At 35.8% G+C, this 18,216-nt stretch overlaps 2 protein-coding genes across 2 annotated transcripts; both read right to left on the minus strand.

Annotated features, from left to right (window-relative positions):
* Nucleotides 1-1,021: 1,021 nt before the first annotated feature.
* LOC125264347 lies at nucleotides 1,022-7,590 on the minus strand. Its single transcript, XM_048183596.1, has 3 exons — nucleotides 7,372-7,590; nucleotides 6,574-6,622; nucleotides 1,022-3,704 (listed from the first exon to the last, which is right to left on the minus strand). Exons 2-3 carry the CDS (start codon nucleotides 6,582-6,584, stop codon nucleotides 2,105-2,107), a joined length of 1,611 nt encoding a protein of 536 aa, XP_048039553.1. The 5' UTR covers nucleotides 6,585-6,622; nucleotides 7,372-7,590; the 3' UTR covers nucleotides 1,022-2,104.
* Nucleotides 7,591-9,170: 1,580 nt separating this feature from the next.
* Nucleotides 9,171-14,105, minus strand: LOC125264348. Its single transcript, XM_048183597.1, has 3 exons — nucleotides 13,970-14,105; nucleotides 13,147-13,180; nucleotides 9,171-10,983 (listed from the first exon to the last, which is right to left on the minus strand). The coding sequence occupies exons 2-3, from the start codon at nucleotides 13,155-13,157 to the stop codon at nucleotides 9,396-9,398; spliced, it is 1,599 nt and encodes a 532-aa protein (XP_048039554.1). The 5' UTR covers nucleotides 13,158-13,180; nucleotides 13,970-14,105; the 3' UTR covers nucleotides 9,171-9,395.
* Between the last annotated feature and the right edge of the window lie 4,111 nt (nucleotides 14,106-18,216).

The following is an 18,216-nucleotide window of genomic DNA, read 5'->3' on the forward strand; positions in this document are numbered from 1 at the left end:
TCCCTGTGAAAAGGACCATGGGGGCCCCGAAGTGTAAAATGCCTAAAATGCTTGCTTGGGATTTCCATAATCCAACCTTCACCACACACTAACAAACAAATGGCTTCTGGAGACAAAAAAGCTGATGACATGTACTAGGGGTACCCTCTTATACTTCTGGGCGCTGCTCCTGTGATGTCACAGACAGTCACCATCCAATCAGATTGGAAGTGTTTTCACACATGACACCGAATACGCTGATGGCGTTCCCCTAGCAACTGTACAACAGATGCAGTGTAGAGAACCCATTCGAAAGCGAACTCATATGTAAGATTAAGTAATTCTACAATTTATATATGTGTATAATTTAATTATTATTATTAACATTCTATTCTACAGAGAGAGTTTACATCCTTTCACTAATCATTTGTCACGAACCTGAAGATAAGGAGGTCTGCTCACTCATAGCTTGGTGGAAATACAAAACCAATGAAAAAATGCAGTTTACAATGTCTTGAAAATATTTTTGTTTATTTATTTTATTTAACAAGAGTTTGTACAAAGAGACAGACTGATAATTGATATAAAAGCAAAAGAGATAACAGGAATTTGATGGACATAAAACAGAGAAGAGCTCAACCAGAATTAACACAATGGTGAACAAATCACTGCTTGTCATTTTTTTTCTCTTAGGAGAACTTTCATACAGTAACCAAAATGTAACGATACTCGTTTATTATTACAGAAAATAAGGCCAAGAGTGCCTTGTTTTAAATATACGCTAAAATCAAACAAAGAAAATTAACTTGACATTAACTCTTATTATTTTCAGATCTACAGAAAGTCACCTGCTTTGACTTCACAGGCAAAATTAATCATTGAGGCCCTTCTGAAAGATTTTTTGTTTATGTAGATGCATTACCTACAAATACTATTCAGCATACAAAAAGTAGGGAAAACACATCTAACGGAGCATAAATTGTTTATTTTTTACAACATTAAATGGTTTATGTTTTAATTAACAAAATGTCAATCTTCATCTTTATAATAGAAGATACAATACAATCTTCAAAATACAGTAGGCTACAACCTTCTTTATTTATAATGGATTATCAGTTTAAAAACAGTGATTTATGTGGTGTTGACAGAAACAAATAATGCTCCTACATATAGAAATGTTGTAACACAGCTATAAACAATATATTGTCTTCTACAATATATTTATTGTAGAAGAGCTATAAACAGCTAATTACTAATCAATGTCAATTAAGTAAGGCTGCCCCCGACTAAAGATTTTTCTAGTTGACTAGTAGTCATTCATTTAAGCAACTAATTACACATTTATATTAATTTAATTTGGCTGCGTGGAGGAATATAGCCTATTCTGCGCTGAAGCGTATGCATAAAGCTTCCATGATCATAAATGTGTTGGAAAAAATAACAAGGAGACATTTTAATAGTTTATCAATAAACTAGTATTTTTTGAGTCAGCGTCGGCTGCAAAGATGGAGATGGCGATGCTGACTCGTCATCTCCGCAGTATAGTGAATGCGCCTTTCATATGGATTACATAATCAGAGAGTATTTCTTTTCAAATCAAATTGTTTTGTTTAAAAGTAGAAATTTCAAGCTTTCTTTAGATATATTTCTCATGTTTGTGAGGCAAGTAGCCCATATGCTGAGTTTTGTTAATTTCTTCAGTTCATGGAGACAGAGACAGCAGAAAGCGCACCCTGTTTTCTTTGTTGTTATTGTGAGTTAACAGAAATAAAAGTAGACACTTAACAGTTTTAAATGATGTATTACTCTTATCTGTATGACAGAGTATTTTAAGCACCTAATAATGTAGCTAGTAATAGTGCACATTTATCCAACGTTAGAGCAAGTGGCCATGGCAGATGGATAAATCCTCTTCATGTTTAACAGGTTAAAGTCATGCATTTTCTACAGCGCCAGTTTGAAAAAGGCGGCCGAGGCGAGGCAGCAAAAGCATAACTAGTGTAACAAGAGAGGGGGATGCAGAGACATTGCTATGTATTTACATTAAGATTTCTGATTGTTTAAATAATCAGCCCTCAGGGGTCCCCTCAAAATGCAGGGCTCCAGGCAATTGCCAGCCCTATTGCTACGCCTCTGATTGGTCACCAAAGAAAAGTTTTGGCAGGCCAGCTTTCAGATAACTCAGAGCATCTTTATTGGCTTCCTCTGCTTCAGCATTTCTCTTCATTTCTTCCAGCTCTCTGACCCAGTCTTCTTTCCCAGCCTCCCTCACTCTGGGGATGAAGAATTCCAGATGCTGAAGAGTGAAGGCAGAGTCTGGCTTTAATGCGATCTGAGACAGATGCTTGATGTTCTTGTAAGCATTGAACAGAAGAATTGACTTCTGGTCCTCAATCACCTGCAGATCTTTGTCAAGATGATCCATTATAACTGAAAACCTCTTGGTTTTTTCTTGAGCTTTTTCACATCCCTTTTTAAAATCATCAAATTCTAGCACAATGCTTGAATTTCTGATGATGTATTTCTTGTTTTCTTTGACGTGTTTGCTGTGGTGGCACTTCCCTGTACACACGGTGCAGTATCCGTCTTTCATGACTTCACATTTGCTGGGATTCGAACCCCACCAGCAGTCAAACTCATGGCAGTTTTCCTCACAGACGGTGCAGGTCGTCGCCTTCCTGTGCTTCCATGAAGCACTTTCAATGGGAACCTTCATTTTGACAGTCTTTTTGAATTTAATGGTGAAGTTTTTCTGTTCCTCAATCTTATCCTTGTTTTGTCTTATTGACTCCTGGATCTGAATTTTTTCAGACTTCTTTGACTCTTTCTCTTCGACTCGCAGCTGTAAGTTGCAGATAAATGCTTCAAATTGAATGCGCTCTATCAGGACATTTGAAGTCAACTCTAAACTTCTTCTGTTCTTTTCATCCAGAGATTGAAGGAAATGCTTCATGCTGTCCATGCTGTCTTCCCATACATCTCTTTGAGCACGAAGGTAACGTCTCTCATCATGGCGGTCGTCGGCCTGCCGGTTGTTGAATAAGAAATAAACAGGTTGGCCGCTGTGGTCTCGTCTGCAGGGGATTTTAGCTTTATTAATGGCGCTGATGACATTTTTGGGTGGCAGACCATCAGAGTGAGTGATTAAAAACAAAATGTTGTTCACAATGTCTTTTCCAAACAAAGACAGAACTGAACTGATAATGTAATGCTGTCTGTCTGAGAGACGATTCTTAGACGCTTGAATCACAAAACACACAGCATCAATCTCACGAACTCCATCATTGCTCTGAAACAGAGTGGATAAGTTTGAAGCAACTTCCATATCTCTTTCCAGACCTCTAGTGTCTCCGTATCCTGGAGTATCGATGATGGTGAGAGATATAGGATTCTTTACAGGACAGACCTCATACATGGTTATTTCAGATGTTTGTGATTCTGATTGGTCTCTGGCTGCTTCTTCTGTGATTTCATACCATATTTCATCCTCAAACTTCACCTCTAGTAAGTAGTTGACCATGGTGTTGATGAGAGTCGTCTTGCCAGCGCCGGTCTCTCCCACCAACAGCACAATTTTGTTTTGTTTACTGGTGTCTTTATTCCCATAAGTCCATTTTCTGACTTTTCCATGATCATCAAGTGTGTTTCTCTCTGTGTGTAGCCGGTATTGTTTTGGAGGACCTTGATGAATCAGAGTTGAGCTGTTTGTTGGAAGAGTCAGATCTCTGTAAAATAAATATGGAGGCAAATGTCAGAAATTTTGTGTTGAAAAAAATCTGGAGTATTAAAACCAATCAAAATGCAGACATTTTGTGTTACATGAACATAATAATGTAAAGAAACAATACTTTACTCCAATTACAGTTGACATTTAAAAGATTTTCATTGAGGTCAGCAGTCTTCTCATGATATGTAGCCAACATACAGTAGATGGCTGGATGCCAGTGTTTTTGCATCAGTTAATTTAAAAAAGATTGAACCATTTATCATTATCACAATTTTTCTCAAAAAAAAAAAAAAAAAAAAATGTTGGAAGAGAAAAAGACCAGCCAAACGACCTCCCCACCTACTGTCTAGAACAGGTACTGTTCAACAAAATATAAACTTCCTGGTAAAAATAGGGCTAATCTTGGTGAGCTGAACGAGCACAAAATGCAAGGTATAGAAAAACGAAGTGCATGAAAACCTGAGATTTAAAAACAGGCAAGGTGCTGGAAAATTATCGAGACATGGAGCAATGGACAAAGACGTTATGTAGCACATGTCTAGACAGCAAAACAAGTTAAAATCTGAGTAATGGAACGTTGAAAATGCATTCTGCCTGAACGGCCATTCACACAAAACACATTTTTGCCATTGAAAACATGAGACAGGTCATGGCCATCTGAATTTATAAAACGTCCACACTGGAGAGCACTAACTCTTTTGGAGTGCATGTAGAATGTATCATCTGTCATTTCCAAAGGCTTGCTTTTAAGTGGCAGTAACAGCTGCACACTGTGACTGCTTGTGTTTTATGACAGAGTTAAGGTGCAATACCGCCACCTACTGTATGGGTTGTCAACCAGATACTGGCACTGGATAATTTATGTGCCATATTATCATGTGTGTACTACAATTCATTTGAAATATTATGGCTATTGACAATACTGGTATATTGTGACACCCCTAATGATATTTATTTTTTTTTAAATATCACAGTTATCATCAATACCGGTATATCACAACACCCTTAATTTTCACAAAACTTTCATGGCAACCAGAATATTTTGTTGTATGGATATCTGAACATGCAATATGTTTAAAAAAAAAAAGAAAAAGAAAAAACAGAGCTGGTTTTTTTTTAAACATTTGAGTCTAGCTTCATCCATTTTTTTAAAAATCAACACTTGTAAGTTTAATTTAAAAAAAAAAAAAAATCTACATTTTGAACAAAAAGCTGAGAAAATGCACTTTTGTCAAAGACTATGTCTAGATCATATTCAGAATGATATGATCTGATAACGAGTCCATCAACACGACGAAAGTTTCACAGTCCTGGGTGGACTTTTTATTAAATCAAGCATTCTGCATCAGTTCAGGCAGGCTTCGTAGTCAAGCTCCGCTATCAGCAGATTTGCAAATTCCAACCCCACCCATATCAGCTGATCCGATTTCTATGGTCTCCTTTGGCAACTCTAAAATAAGGCGCATTACTTAAACGCAGCTTCCGTCTCTCTGCTTGCTTGGCTGCTTCCACTGCACACTGCTTGTATAACGGTGTGTAAAAGTGTTAATTTGATGCATAAATGGGGACAGCGCCATCTGTCTGCTGCATGATGGCATATTGCATGTGAAATAGGGACCGCCCACAGCAGAGGGTAATGTCGCACATTTTCAGCAGCCGGAGATTTATAAGTTAAAATGATTAAAAACACATAACTAACTGCTTTATTGCTGATTTATCCTGCAATTAACTTCTTATACAACTGTTGATATGTGTTTGGCGTCGAATGTGTTGTTTTATGTTGAGTTATTTTTAGTTTGTGTTACGAGGCCTAGTTGTAATTAATTTGTGCATTGTCTTTGTTTTATGTAGAAATCATTTTAATTCTCCGTGCTGTTTCCCTTATTTCTACGTGTTCCCCATTGTGCAGCTCAGCTGGAAGACCACCCAGGCAAGACCGTCACACTTGCACCCTCCTCCTCCCCAGCTCCTCCTTAAACTTGTGTCTAACTTAATCCGTGTCATTCTGTTGTCATTGATGCATGCTCTGTTCTCAATAGGGGGATTTTGTGTTGCTCTCCCAGTTAAAAAATGGGATGTTGTCCCCAGAAGCTGCTGCTGTTTGTAACAGCCAAAACTGTGTGTTTACATGCATCACATTATGGTGTGCTGTGCCCTTTAAGAGACTGATCACTTCACTTAACGCGCGCTATGCGGTGATGACGTAGAAGAACTACGTGACTGTGTAATGAGAACCACGATAGATGTATGTGCTCTCCAATTTTTGTTATAGTATTGCTTTATTTTTATTTGTAACGCTAAGAAAGAGTCAATCTCTCATGCATGTGAGGAGCGCGTTCCTGTGTACCTGCCATTAAACGAGTGGAATACAGACTTTTTCGCCTGCAAGCTCTTTCATTCTTTTGACTTAACTGGCGTTATCTGGGCCAAAAGCGTTACATGTTCCAGTCTTGGTTTTCATGGAGCTCATGAAATGGATGGAGAATTAAGAACAGAGCCTTACCGCCAAATTGTAACATTAGCAAAATATGCCAATAAAAATTGACTAAAGTTTGTCTCTTGTAATTTTTGACTTAAGTGGTCCTGACTGAATTAACATTAGGCAGTTTTGATTTATATGCTGTTTAACATTTGATGATCACTTTATTTTACATATGCATCTGCTTACATATGCTATTGCTTGTTTCTGCTTCTTCTTCACCTGTGTTTTGATCTGGAGATTCTGTACTCTTTTAGAAAATGTGTAATAGCGTCCCCTACCATATAACAATAAAAACATGGATAGCCAGAAAATTCCGTCAATGGCAGGGAAAGAGTTAATTACTTTCAAATTTATTTTTTTTCAAGGTAAATAATTTACAACTCACCTGGAAGCCATGGTGATCGCTTGAACTAACACCACTGTCACTCACCGATCTGTTTACAACAAAACATTTCAATAGTTTTGTCAGAATATGATGGCTTATATATACACACATACACACACACACACTGAGCAAATGCAGAGAGCATTGAATAATATTATACAAAATGAAAAAGAAAATTGCAACATATTCGAAAATTCAACTAATCAATATCCATAAAATAAACACATTTTAGACCATCAGATATAAATATATCTTAGATTCACAATTTCAGTAGTTTTACCATGAATACAGACAAGTTACCATGATACCTCCACCACCAAAAGTAATTCATTGTATCTGCTTTAAAACACCTGCTCATTTTGAGAGCTCAACTAACTCGTAAAACACACTTGTGACACGCATTTAACAGATGCATAACTTTATGCTACGTTAGAGACAAACAATACACAGTTAAATAATCAACTAACTACAACCAATTATCTAGCCCTCTAAACATGAAAAAATAAAATAAAATAAATAATCATACCTTTAGCCTACTCAGTAGAGCAGCATTCTTTGCGGTGCAGGAAGTTCATAGATTAATATGTCAAATGTGCCTATAAAAATTTGACTTTGCAAGACAGACTGTCCATAACTAAAATGTTGCTATAGTAGCCAAATATTAATGCAAGAAAGCCTATGCACTTGGCACATCAGTCTCATCAAATCCAAACTACTTTATGGCTACAAATGCCACACATATCAAGGGTAAATACACAGATTATTCACTGAGGTCTACGAGTGAACGATCTCCCTTACCTCCTCAGAGAAATGCTCCCAGGTCAGGATAGAGAATAATCCAGAAAAGCAGTGATATTTTTAGTCAGAGAGCCAACGACGACTATTATGGGCCTACAGGTGTACAATTTTTTTTATAGAAAGTATTCAAACAAACATAAAATCACAGTCATCCTTGATTTCATTTGATGAAAACAACCTTTGCACTCGTTATAGGGTGTGTGGTGTTCGAGAATTATCTTACAACTACAGAGAGTTTTACAATCTTCCTGGTTCTGATAACCGCTTTGATCCAGTTTATTTCTGAAACTTTTAAAATACTTTCACAGCTGTGCAATTGTGAGTTTTATTTTTGGTGCACTGCAGAGCAAATCTTATTTTCAGTAGGGTTTTTTTTTTTATTTATTAAAATATATAAACAAAATAACACAAAATGTTTGATTAGAAACATGACAACTTTTGAATGGCCTGCAGTAGAGAGACATCACTTTTTGGCCAGATGGTGTAGTAAGGATTTCTACCAGTAGCTGATAATTGGACCACTAAGCAGCTAAATTTTAGCCATTGGCTCACCTCACCTTGCTGAACTCTAGCTATATTGTTAATTTGTTTTTTAAATCAGTATGCATCCCAGTGTCTCATGTGTGTGTGTTTGTGAGCACATATGGAGAAAAAGCTCTTTCTGATTCTGATCAAGCCGATATTGATTAGTCTGCACAGCATTCATACATGGACCTGCAGGATTGGGATTTTGTGGGAATGGTATGTTTCCACATGGTGACATCAGCCAATCAGCAATATCATGACACAGAATGGTGGATTAATTCAGTTATGTGAAGTCATGCAAATATTATATTAATGCAATATATTGAACAATACATAAGGAGCTGCTGCTTTTCATACAGTATATTGAAAAATGTGACAATGTATTTACACTGTAAAACGTAATTACATTGAGTGTACGATTGCCTTAAATTTCTCAAGGATGTTTTATTCAAATGGTGTAAGTTGTTAATACAAAGGCATACAAAAGAGTGCTGGGAAAATAATAGACTGTGCATTTATTTGTATTTATTAAGCTACAAAATACTTTGTGCATGTCGGAAACTTAACTAAATAAAAAAAAAAAAAAAAAAAAAAAAAAACCCAAACACTTAAAGTAGTTAATAAACATTACTGTAATACAGTTACTGCCTTTTAAATAAAGCAACATGCAGCATAACATCAGTGATTCTTGGTCTTCTCCTGGACTGAAGCATAGAAGTTCTTATTGAAAATTAATGAAGGTTTAGATATTGATGATTTTGTTTAATAATAATGTTTGTAGTCACCATTCTGGTGATCAGTGTTTGATTAAGTTGGGCTCTTGACCCATGACTTAGCTTTTTTTTTTTTTTTTTTTGTCTGTAGCTGTATTTGTAAGCTAAAATCATTATGGCAAAATGTCTAGAGAAATGCTGGGGACAATCTGTTGGGTATTTATTGATTACATCATCATCATTGAATATCCTGGGTCACAGATTTCATCCCAAGGTTTATCACTGATTAAACATGTTAGATCATTAAATGCATTTTAAATATTGTATTATAAACACTTATAATGTAATTTGTTTTTATTTTATTTTAGTTTTTTTATTTAACAAGAAATAAAGAAATAAAACAGACAGAAAAGAAAGACAGACAATCTGAGGGAAATAGCATAATAAAAGAAAAAGAGATAAAAAGGAAAGACTCCAGCAAATGATGAAGAGTTCAACTCAAAGGATTACCACAAAAGTAAACACATCAACATTCATAGATTACTTTTTTGTGTGTGTTAAAACTTCCATCCGTTACTCCAAAATGAAAGATATTCATTTATTTTTACAGTTCATGAATAAACTGATTGGATTGGAATGCGTTGCCTTTTAACACTAAAAACAGATGAAAATATCTGCTCTAATTAAACATTTTTTTTTTACTACTTTCAGATCTACCGAAAGTCGACTGCATTGATTTCTCATTGTAAGCAGTCTTCTTTATTTCCATCATTTCATCTCTTGTCTTCACTTGCCCACCAAAGAAATGTTCCAGTTTGACAGACCTGCTTGAAGGTAACTCAGAGCGTCTTTATTTGCTTCTTCAGCTTCTGCGTTTCTCCTTAATTCCTCCAGCTCCTGGACCCAGTCTTTCTTCCCAGCCTCCCTCAATTTGGGGATGAAGAAGTCCAGATGCTGAAGAGTGAAGGCTGAGTCTGGCTTTAATGCGATCTGAGACAGATGCTTGATGGTCTTGTAGGCATTGAACAGAAGAATGAATTTTTGGTCCTCAAGCTCCTTCAGATCTTTGTCAAGATGATCCATTATAGACAAAAACCTCTTTAACTGTTCTTGAGCTTTTTCATATTCCTTTCTAAAATCATCAAATTCTATCATCATGCTTGACTTTTTGATGACATATTTTGTGCCATCTTTAACGTGTTTGCTGTGGTGACACTTCCCTGTACACACGGTGCAGTATCCGTTTTTCATGACTTCACATTTGCTGGGATCAGAAACCCACCAGCAGTCAATCTCATGGCAGTTTTCCTCACAGACGGTGCAGATCGTCGCCTTCCTGCTCTTCCATGATGTGCTTTCAATTGGCACCTTCTCTTTGATAGTCTTTCTGAATTTAATGGTGAAGTTTTTACGTTCCTCAATCTTTTCCTTGTTTTCCATTATTGCCTTCTGAATCTGAAGTTTTTCAGCCTTTTTCAGCTCTTTCTCTTCAGTTCGCAGCTGTAAGTTGCACATGGACGCTTCTAATATAATGCGCTCGATCAGGACATCTGAAGTCAACTCTAAACTTTTTCTGTTCTTTTCATCCAGATGCTGAAGGAAATGCTTGGTCTCTTCCATGCTGTCTTCCCAAGCAGCTCTTTGTGCACGAACGTAACGTGTCTCACTGTGGTGGGCTTCATCCTGCCGGTTGTTGAATAAGAAATAAACAGGTTGGCCGCTGTTGTCTCGTCTGCAGGGGATTCTGGCTTTATTAATGGCGCCGAGGACGTTTTTGGGTGGCAGACCATCAGAGTGTGTGATTAAAAACACAATGTTGCTCACAATGTCTTTTCCAAACAAAGACAGAACTGAACTGATAATGTAATGCTGTCTGTCTGAGAGACGATTCTTAGACGCTTGAATCACAAAACACACAGCATCAATCTCACGAACTCCATCATTGTTCTGAAACAGAGTGGATAAGTTTGAAGCAACTTCCAGATCTTTTTCCAATCCTCTAGTGTCTCCGTATCCTGGAGTATCGATGATGGTGAGAGATACAGGATTCTCTACAGGACAGACCTCATACATGGTGATTTCAGATGTTTGTGATTCTGATTGGTCTCTGGCTGCTTCTTCTGTGATTTCATACCATAGTTCATCTTCAAACTTCACTCCCAGTAAGTAGTTGACCATGGTGTTGATGAGAGTCGTCTTGCCAGCGCCGGTCTCTCCCACCAACAGCACAATTTTCTTTCGTTTACTGGTGTCTTTTATCCCATAAGTCCATTTTCTGACTTTTCCATGATCATCAAGAACTTTTCTCTCTGTATGTAGACGATATCGTTTTGGAGGACCATGATGAATCAGAGTTGATCTGTTTAGTGGAAGACTGTGAAATAAATATGGAGGCAAATGTCAGAAATTTTGTGTAGAAAGAAATAAAGAGTATAAACACATCAAAATGCAGACATTTTGAGAAATTGAGAAATTTTAACATGAATAGTAATGTAAAGAACCAATATTTTACTCTAATTACAGTTGATATTTAAAACATTCATAATTATCTTGAGGACAGCAGTCTTCTCATGACATTTCCATATTACATTTAGATATAGACGGTTGGAATGGAGTTTTTGAATCAATTAAATTGACTTATATGGGACCTACGGAGCCCCGGACATGACATGCAGGAAAAAAAATAGTAGACTAAAACGTGTGCATGATTTACTATTTTGTTCCCTCGGATTTACTAAAACGTGTGCATGATTTAATATTTTGTTCCCTCAATTTACTAAAATGTGTGCATGATTTACTATTTAGTTCCCTCGATTTATAATATGCACGATTTTAAAATTGAGGGAACGAAATAGTAAACTGTGTGCATGATATAGTTAATCAAGGGAACACAGTAGTAAATCATGAGCACGAATTAGTGAATCGAGGGAACGCAGTAGTAAATCGTGCACATGATTTGAGTTTGCAATGAAAAGCTCTGTAGTGTCAGAGGATGCTCCGCCATCCGCCAAACAGTTTTGAACAATCTAATCATTACGAGAGGCTCAAGGATGGACAGGAAGGAGCATGCAAAAGGAAGGAAGGAAGCTCTCCAAGAAGAAGCAGTGACATGCAACTTTCAATTATTGACCTGTTCAGGACTTCAAGTGCAGGTTAGTTTTGTTACCTAGGTTAAGCAATAAACTGCAAGCAAATTTTAGCAGTAGCACCCCATAATTATCATCATTCAAAATAATGTTTGCTAAAGGTCATCATTATTATCTACTGTAAATTTACAGAAGTAATTTAGCAGACAGATATTCACATCCATTTATGATATATATAAAAATATGAGTCATAATAATCAATAAAATGATAAGTATTAGGATTTTTCTATAAAGCATGATGTAGTTATTATGTACTCATTTTGACATTTAGGCAATTTATAAAATTATTTTAAATATATTTGTATGAAATAGAGTTTTTGTTAAATAAAACAACTACAACAATTTGCCCTAATACTTTGAAATTACCTAAAATAAATTAAGATTGTGCAAACAATAAGGTGGTTGTTTTGCAACAAGGTTGAAACAGTTCTGTTCATAACAGTAGACCTGCTGGTGAAGAAGTGACAGATACAAGAAAAATAGCAAAATGACTATTTGACTATAAATGACTATAAACACCACCAAATATTTATGTACTATAGAGGCCAGTTTGCACATTTACATACTCTTTTCAAAACTGTAAAAGCTGAGTTCAAAATCTAGCATAATACAACAAAAAAAGACAGAAAATTGCAAGATTTCTACAGTAATGCCATATTGAAATATATTCTGAATCTAAAAAAAAAAAAAAAAAAAAAAAAAAAAAAAATCAAATACCATCAAAGCAATTAGAGTTGAACACCTAAACAACAGCTGTAATTCTTGCTTTGTAAAGAAATTTTAACGCTGCCTGTTGTTAGTTTTTTGTGTCTGTGTTTTATGAGGGATAAAGTGTGTTTGTTGGGGTGTTGTGGAAGAATGACTTGATTTGTGATGTGATTGAAGTGTTTTGGTAGTTTTAGTGCATTTTGAATGTGAAAAGTTGTGCCAAGTTGGAAGTCTGTAGGAGAACTGTGTGAAGAGTTTTGAAAAAATGACCTATTGAGAAATGTGTCCTAGCGATTGTTAGAAAAACTGTAATTACAGTTCTAAGTGTAATTACATCTTGCACGGCCCCAGCCTAAGGATTTAGACATTTTTTATGTGAAGCCCATACAAAAAAAAAAAAAAAAAAAAAAAAAAGGTTGTCAGTGGTTCCAAAATATGTTGTGGGTTTATGGCCTGGATGAGCGTGAGATTTCCTGGCCTGAAATTTTGTCCCAGTCTGGCCCTGATTATGACAGTCAGAGCTATGACATATATAGGTTATGACTGTTGGAATGATATAAAAATCAGTTCACAAAGTATCACAACAGACTATATATACAAACATAGCAATTTATTGGCTTCAATTTGATTTTAAAAAAGTAAATAATTGACCCTTCTATAAAAGCATATTGATTTCAACTCACCTGGAATCCATAGTGAAGACATTCACTCTCCAGTCTGCGTACAGCAAAACAATTCATTAGTTTCTTCAGAATATGACTGTTTTAATTGTAAAAACTATTTTGTACGTTGTCACAATATCTTTCGGCTATGAGAAATGCTGACCGTTGGTCTGAGGTTCACAAAGTATCTAAAAATGTTTGTTAAATAAGTCTAAATGTAGGTTGTTTGCATAAATACAAACTATATATGTGCTGTATTTAGAAGTGTGTTTTTCTGAAATAATGTATTGTGTAAACAGTGTCTGTGTACTGTATTTTGCAATTTTTTACAAGGCAAATTAAGATGTAAACATAAAAAATAAATGAACTAGCATAAATCAACCCATTATGTCATGTTAAATTAACATCTCAGCATGTTAAGTTTAAATAACTGTCCATATTTGGCCCATCAGTGGGTTGCAAAACAACCCAAATTGCAAGCTGCCCTTTGTATGGTCAAAAAACCCTGTAAGCTTCCCCATTACCAAAACAATACATTTTTAACAATTTCTAATTGTATTTAAATTTTCTTTTACACAAACTGAATATACAGTACAGTCATTGTTCAAATGTTGTTCTATGTTTGCACTTTTATATATATATATATATATATATATATATATATATATATTTTTTTTTTTTTTTTTTTTTTTTTTGCAGGGTGTTTTCCTGTAATGTTCTTATTTTTCTCTCATTAAATCCAAACTACTGCATGGCTTCAAATGCCACACATATCAAGGGTAAATACACAGAGTATTCACTGCTCATAACATACAGAGGACTACGAGTGAACGATCTCCCTTACCTCCTCAGAGAAAATGGTCCCAGGTCAGGATAGAGAACAATCCAGAAAAGCAGAGATATTTTAAGTCCGAGAGCCAACGACAATGTTATGGGCCTACAGGTGTACAATTTTTTCAGAAAGGTTCGAGGCAAAAATGACACTAAAAGGTACTCAACCAACAAACAGTAAAATCACAGTCATCCTTGATTTCATTTGATGAAAACAACCTTTGTACTTGTTATAGGGTCCATGTGATGTTCGAGAATTATCTTACAACTACAGAGAGTTTTACAATCTTCCTGGTCCTGATAAGTGCTTTGCTATGAAATATTAAAGTTCATTCAAAAGTTCTAAGGTTCATATTGAAATATTATACTGCTTTCAAACGCCTCTGGACGCTTTCACTTTCATTCAGGGTCTAACGTTAACCTCAATAAGAGCCAAATGTGCTGCAAGTGAAATGCATTTAAGGAACAGCAACATAATACATGTTTACATGAAACTGCAAGAATGACAGATATTGATGGAAGTGATACATGACTTACCTTACATGACTCCTAGCAAATTATTCCTCTGTGAAAAATTGCCATCAGAAGTTGGCAAATGCCTAAATGTTTTTGTTTTTCTTCCATGTGCTGACACCTATGAGCAATGGATGATTTACAAAGAGGAACAAAATAACATTTAAAGCTGCAAGGATGAAAGGGCTCTCGCACCTGGTGGCTTTAGGAAAACAGCGCGGTGGGCGATATGCATTTAAGTAGGTAAATATAAGAGGACTATGTCAAAGTCATTTGTATTTGCCACCCTTCCTGCTGCCAGCAGATGGTGCTTTGACTATAACTGAATACTGCCATGTAGTCTTCAGGTCAGGACTATTATCAAACATGTGAAGTTTGTGGCACATTGGACATTGTATGCCTGAGTTACAACAACTTCCTGTTTTATGGCGTTAATCGCATACATTAGCACTCAGCCAAGTGTTGCATGATTTAACGTGTTTCTAGCATGTTTGGTACTTCATGGCATACTGAAATGTGTTTCTGGGAGTGAATTACAATGTAAAGCGTGCCATTATCTGTTGCCAGCAGATGGCGCTATGACTAACTGAATATTGGCATATAACTTCATTAAAGTTCAACATCTGGAAATGGCAAAAAAAAAAAAAAAAAAAAAAATGCAAAAATGTTGCAAAGAAAATTCAAAATAACTTACTTCCTGTTGGTTTTCAGATTTTGTTCCAAGAGACTTTTTTGTAGGTGCTGTTACATGTGTGTACCGAATTTCACACTTGTATGTGAAGTGTAGCTCGAGGGGCACTTCATTAAACATTTTGTAGGTGGCGCTATTGGGCCATTTTGCCACACCTAATTCTGAAACACATATCAGATGTAATTTTTTGCCACTACTGATGCGTATGCAAAGCTTGGTGAGTTTTCGAGGATGTTTAGGCCCTCAAAAATGCGATTTATTTCAGAGAAGAAGAAGAGAGAAAGAAACAGAGCAATTCCAATAGGGTCCTCACACCATCAGCACTTGGGTCCTATAATGAAATATATGATATTATTAATGGCCTGTACAGTAAATTCACCTGCCATTGACCAATGTGTGGCAAAACATTTCCAACTGGATCACTGCTATCTTGTGTGATTGTTGTAAATTATTAACAGAACTCTTGTCACAAAGTCAGTTCAGTAACTGTTGCCTTTGAGAGTTGAGACACAAGCAGATATTCTTGAAAATAAGTTGAGACTGTTTCTTTTTCTTTTTTTTTGTCCTGTGGAAAAATATACTTCTTTAGACCTAAGAGGTTCATGCTGTACTATTATTCCAAAATAATTGAAATTCATAATATAATGATTAATTGAATGCCTTTTTCTTGGTCTCAGGTGACAAATACTTTTTCTAAGCATATAAATACAGCTGCATCATAACTGAGAGAATTACTTTGATCAGAGACTAGAGCAGAAATATCTCTGTCTGTCAGTGATGATCTGACACTCTATGAGGATAAAACTTCATTATGCTTTCACTATGTATTACAGGTACATTAACACTAGAACCGCCAGAGCTCATTGTATACCTAAAACAGTCAGCGGGTAAAATTAACCCACGACTACTGTTTTGATATGGGTAAAAAAGTATTATGTCACTGTATTATGCCACTGTCTTCACAAAGTAATGTCTAGAGTCATGAAATAATGTTCAGTCATCAACTATGTTTTTGTCCTGTTTTATGTTCAAGGCTATTTTAAGCAGGATACACTAATCACTTTTCTTAACATGAATATAAACCAGCCTGCAATTGTTACGGATGTGTATGCAGGAGAGATGAGGCAAATACGGAGAACAAAACCACTGGGTTTAATGATAATTCAGGAATATAACATTGAGAGACACATAAACACAACCTTAACACGACAGAGAACGGACAGGGAGTGAAGGGAGTGAGTCCATAATGAAGGAGTGCTGACGAGGGAGTCCAGGTGACGATGATGTGTGATGATGGGGAGATGACAAGGGAAGTGAGTGCAGGTGTGGAGAACAGGGGGAACATGGGAAATGAAGTCCGGGGAACAAGGGATCTGTGACAGCAATGACAATGAATTAGAAGGAAATTCACACACACACACACACACACACACACACACACACACACACACACACACACAGACACACACACAGATATATATATATATATATATATATATATATATATATATATATAAATTACAGTTGCATGAAAAAGTATGGGAACCACTTGCAGAATCTGTGAAAATGTGAATAATTTTAATAAAAGAGAGATCACAAAATGCATGTTATTTTTTGTTTAGTACTGTCCTGAATAAGATATTTTACATAAAATATAAAGAATATATATATATATATATATATATATATATATATATATATATATATATATATATGTGTGTTTTTTTTTTTTTTCATTTATTTATTTATTTATTTATTCCAGCATCTCTTGAATATTTGAACCATTTCCAGCAGTGACTGAATGATTTGAGATCCATCTTTTCACACTGAGGACAACTGAGAGACTCAAACACAACTATTAAAAATATTCACTGATGCTCCATAAGGAAACACAGTACATTAAGACTCGGGGGGTGAAAACCTATATATAGGTTGTGCAATATTATCATAAAATGTTATTAATCATGTATTAAGATAACCCATTGTTAGGTTTTTGCTCCTAATTCGTGCCTCATCCCAGACCTCTTATTTGGCAATTGAATGAGCAATCACTCAGCGCTGAGGGAGAATATAGTCTCCTTTTATTGATAAGAAAAGAGAGAATATATAGAAAGAGTACAAGGGGTGTAGTATAGTTTCAGCCAATGAGAAAGAGAATACATCATATAGATCATGTTATAGGAATGTGATACATATAGAAAAACAAGTCTAAATATAGTCATCTATTGGTCAGGTACCCATGAGGTCCCTTAGCATCCCAAGGACCTTCTCCTAAGCAGGGACCATTCCCTGTTTCACATTTACTCCTAGTAGAGCCTTATATGGAAATGGTTCTGGTACATAGAAAACCATATGTTTAAAACATAGTATACAACTTTGACAGAGGAAAAAAAAAGGAGCCTCAGTCCACATACTTTCAATGCTGAGACCAACATAAAATCTATCAATTGCCCCTTTTGGCAATAAAATTGCCACACCCAAGTCTCAGCATTACTTTCAAAATCATAACATTCTTCAGCAAACATTTCCTTCATTTTCCTTCAAAATTATTAACATTTAACAGGTCTATTCATCAAAGCATATTGAGAGGATACAAAGTTGTTCATGGCACGATTAATCAAAGCTCTAATAAATGGAATAATACAACAGATAATAAATGCCATAATTAATAGGATCACACCTATAGGAATCAAAGCAGATACAAGCATTTGTTGCCATCCTGTGAGCCATGCTAAGAACCCACTTTGATTATCAGTAACTTCTCGTTCTTGTAATTCTTGAGCAATTCTAGTCATATTTTTTAAACCCTCTGAAATTAAATGACCATCTGCATCATTTTCAGGGATATAAGTACAACAAGAGGTACCAACAATAACACAAACTCCTCCTCCTGCCGCGGTTAATTGATCTAAAACTAGCCTGTTTTGCAGGGCAGTTAAACGGAGCCCTCGGAGTTCCTGTTGAACACCAGCCAATGTGTCTCTTGTAGTATTGATAAATGAAATTAGCTCATATCTTGTAACCTCAACTTCAATTTGAAGACTAGAGACACCTAT

This window comes from Megalobrama amblycephala, linkage group LG3, assembly GCF_018812025.1.
Source record: "Megalobrama amblycephala isolate DHTTF-2021 linkage group LG3, ASM1881202v1, whole genome shotgun sequence".
Taxonomy (NCBI): domain Eukaryota; kingdom Metazoa; phylum Chordata; class Actinopteri; order Cypriniformes; family Xenocyprididae; genus Megalobrama; species Megalobrama amblycephala.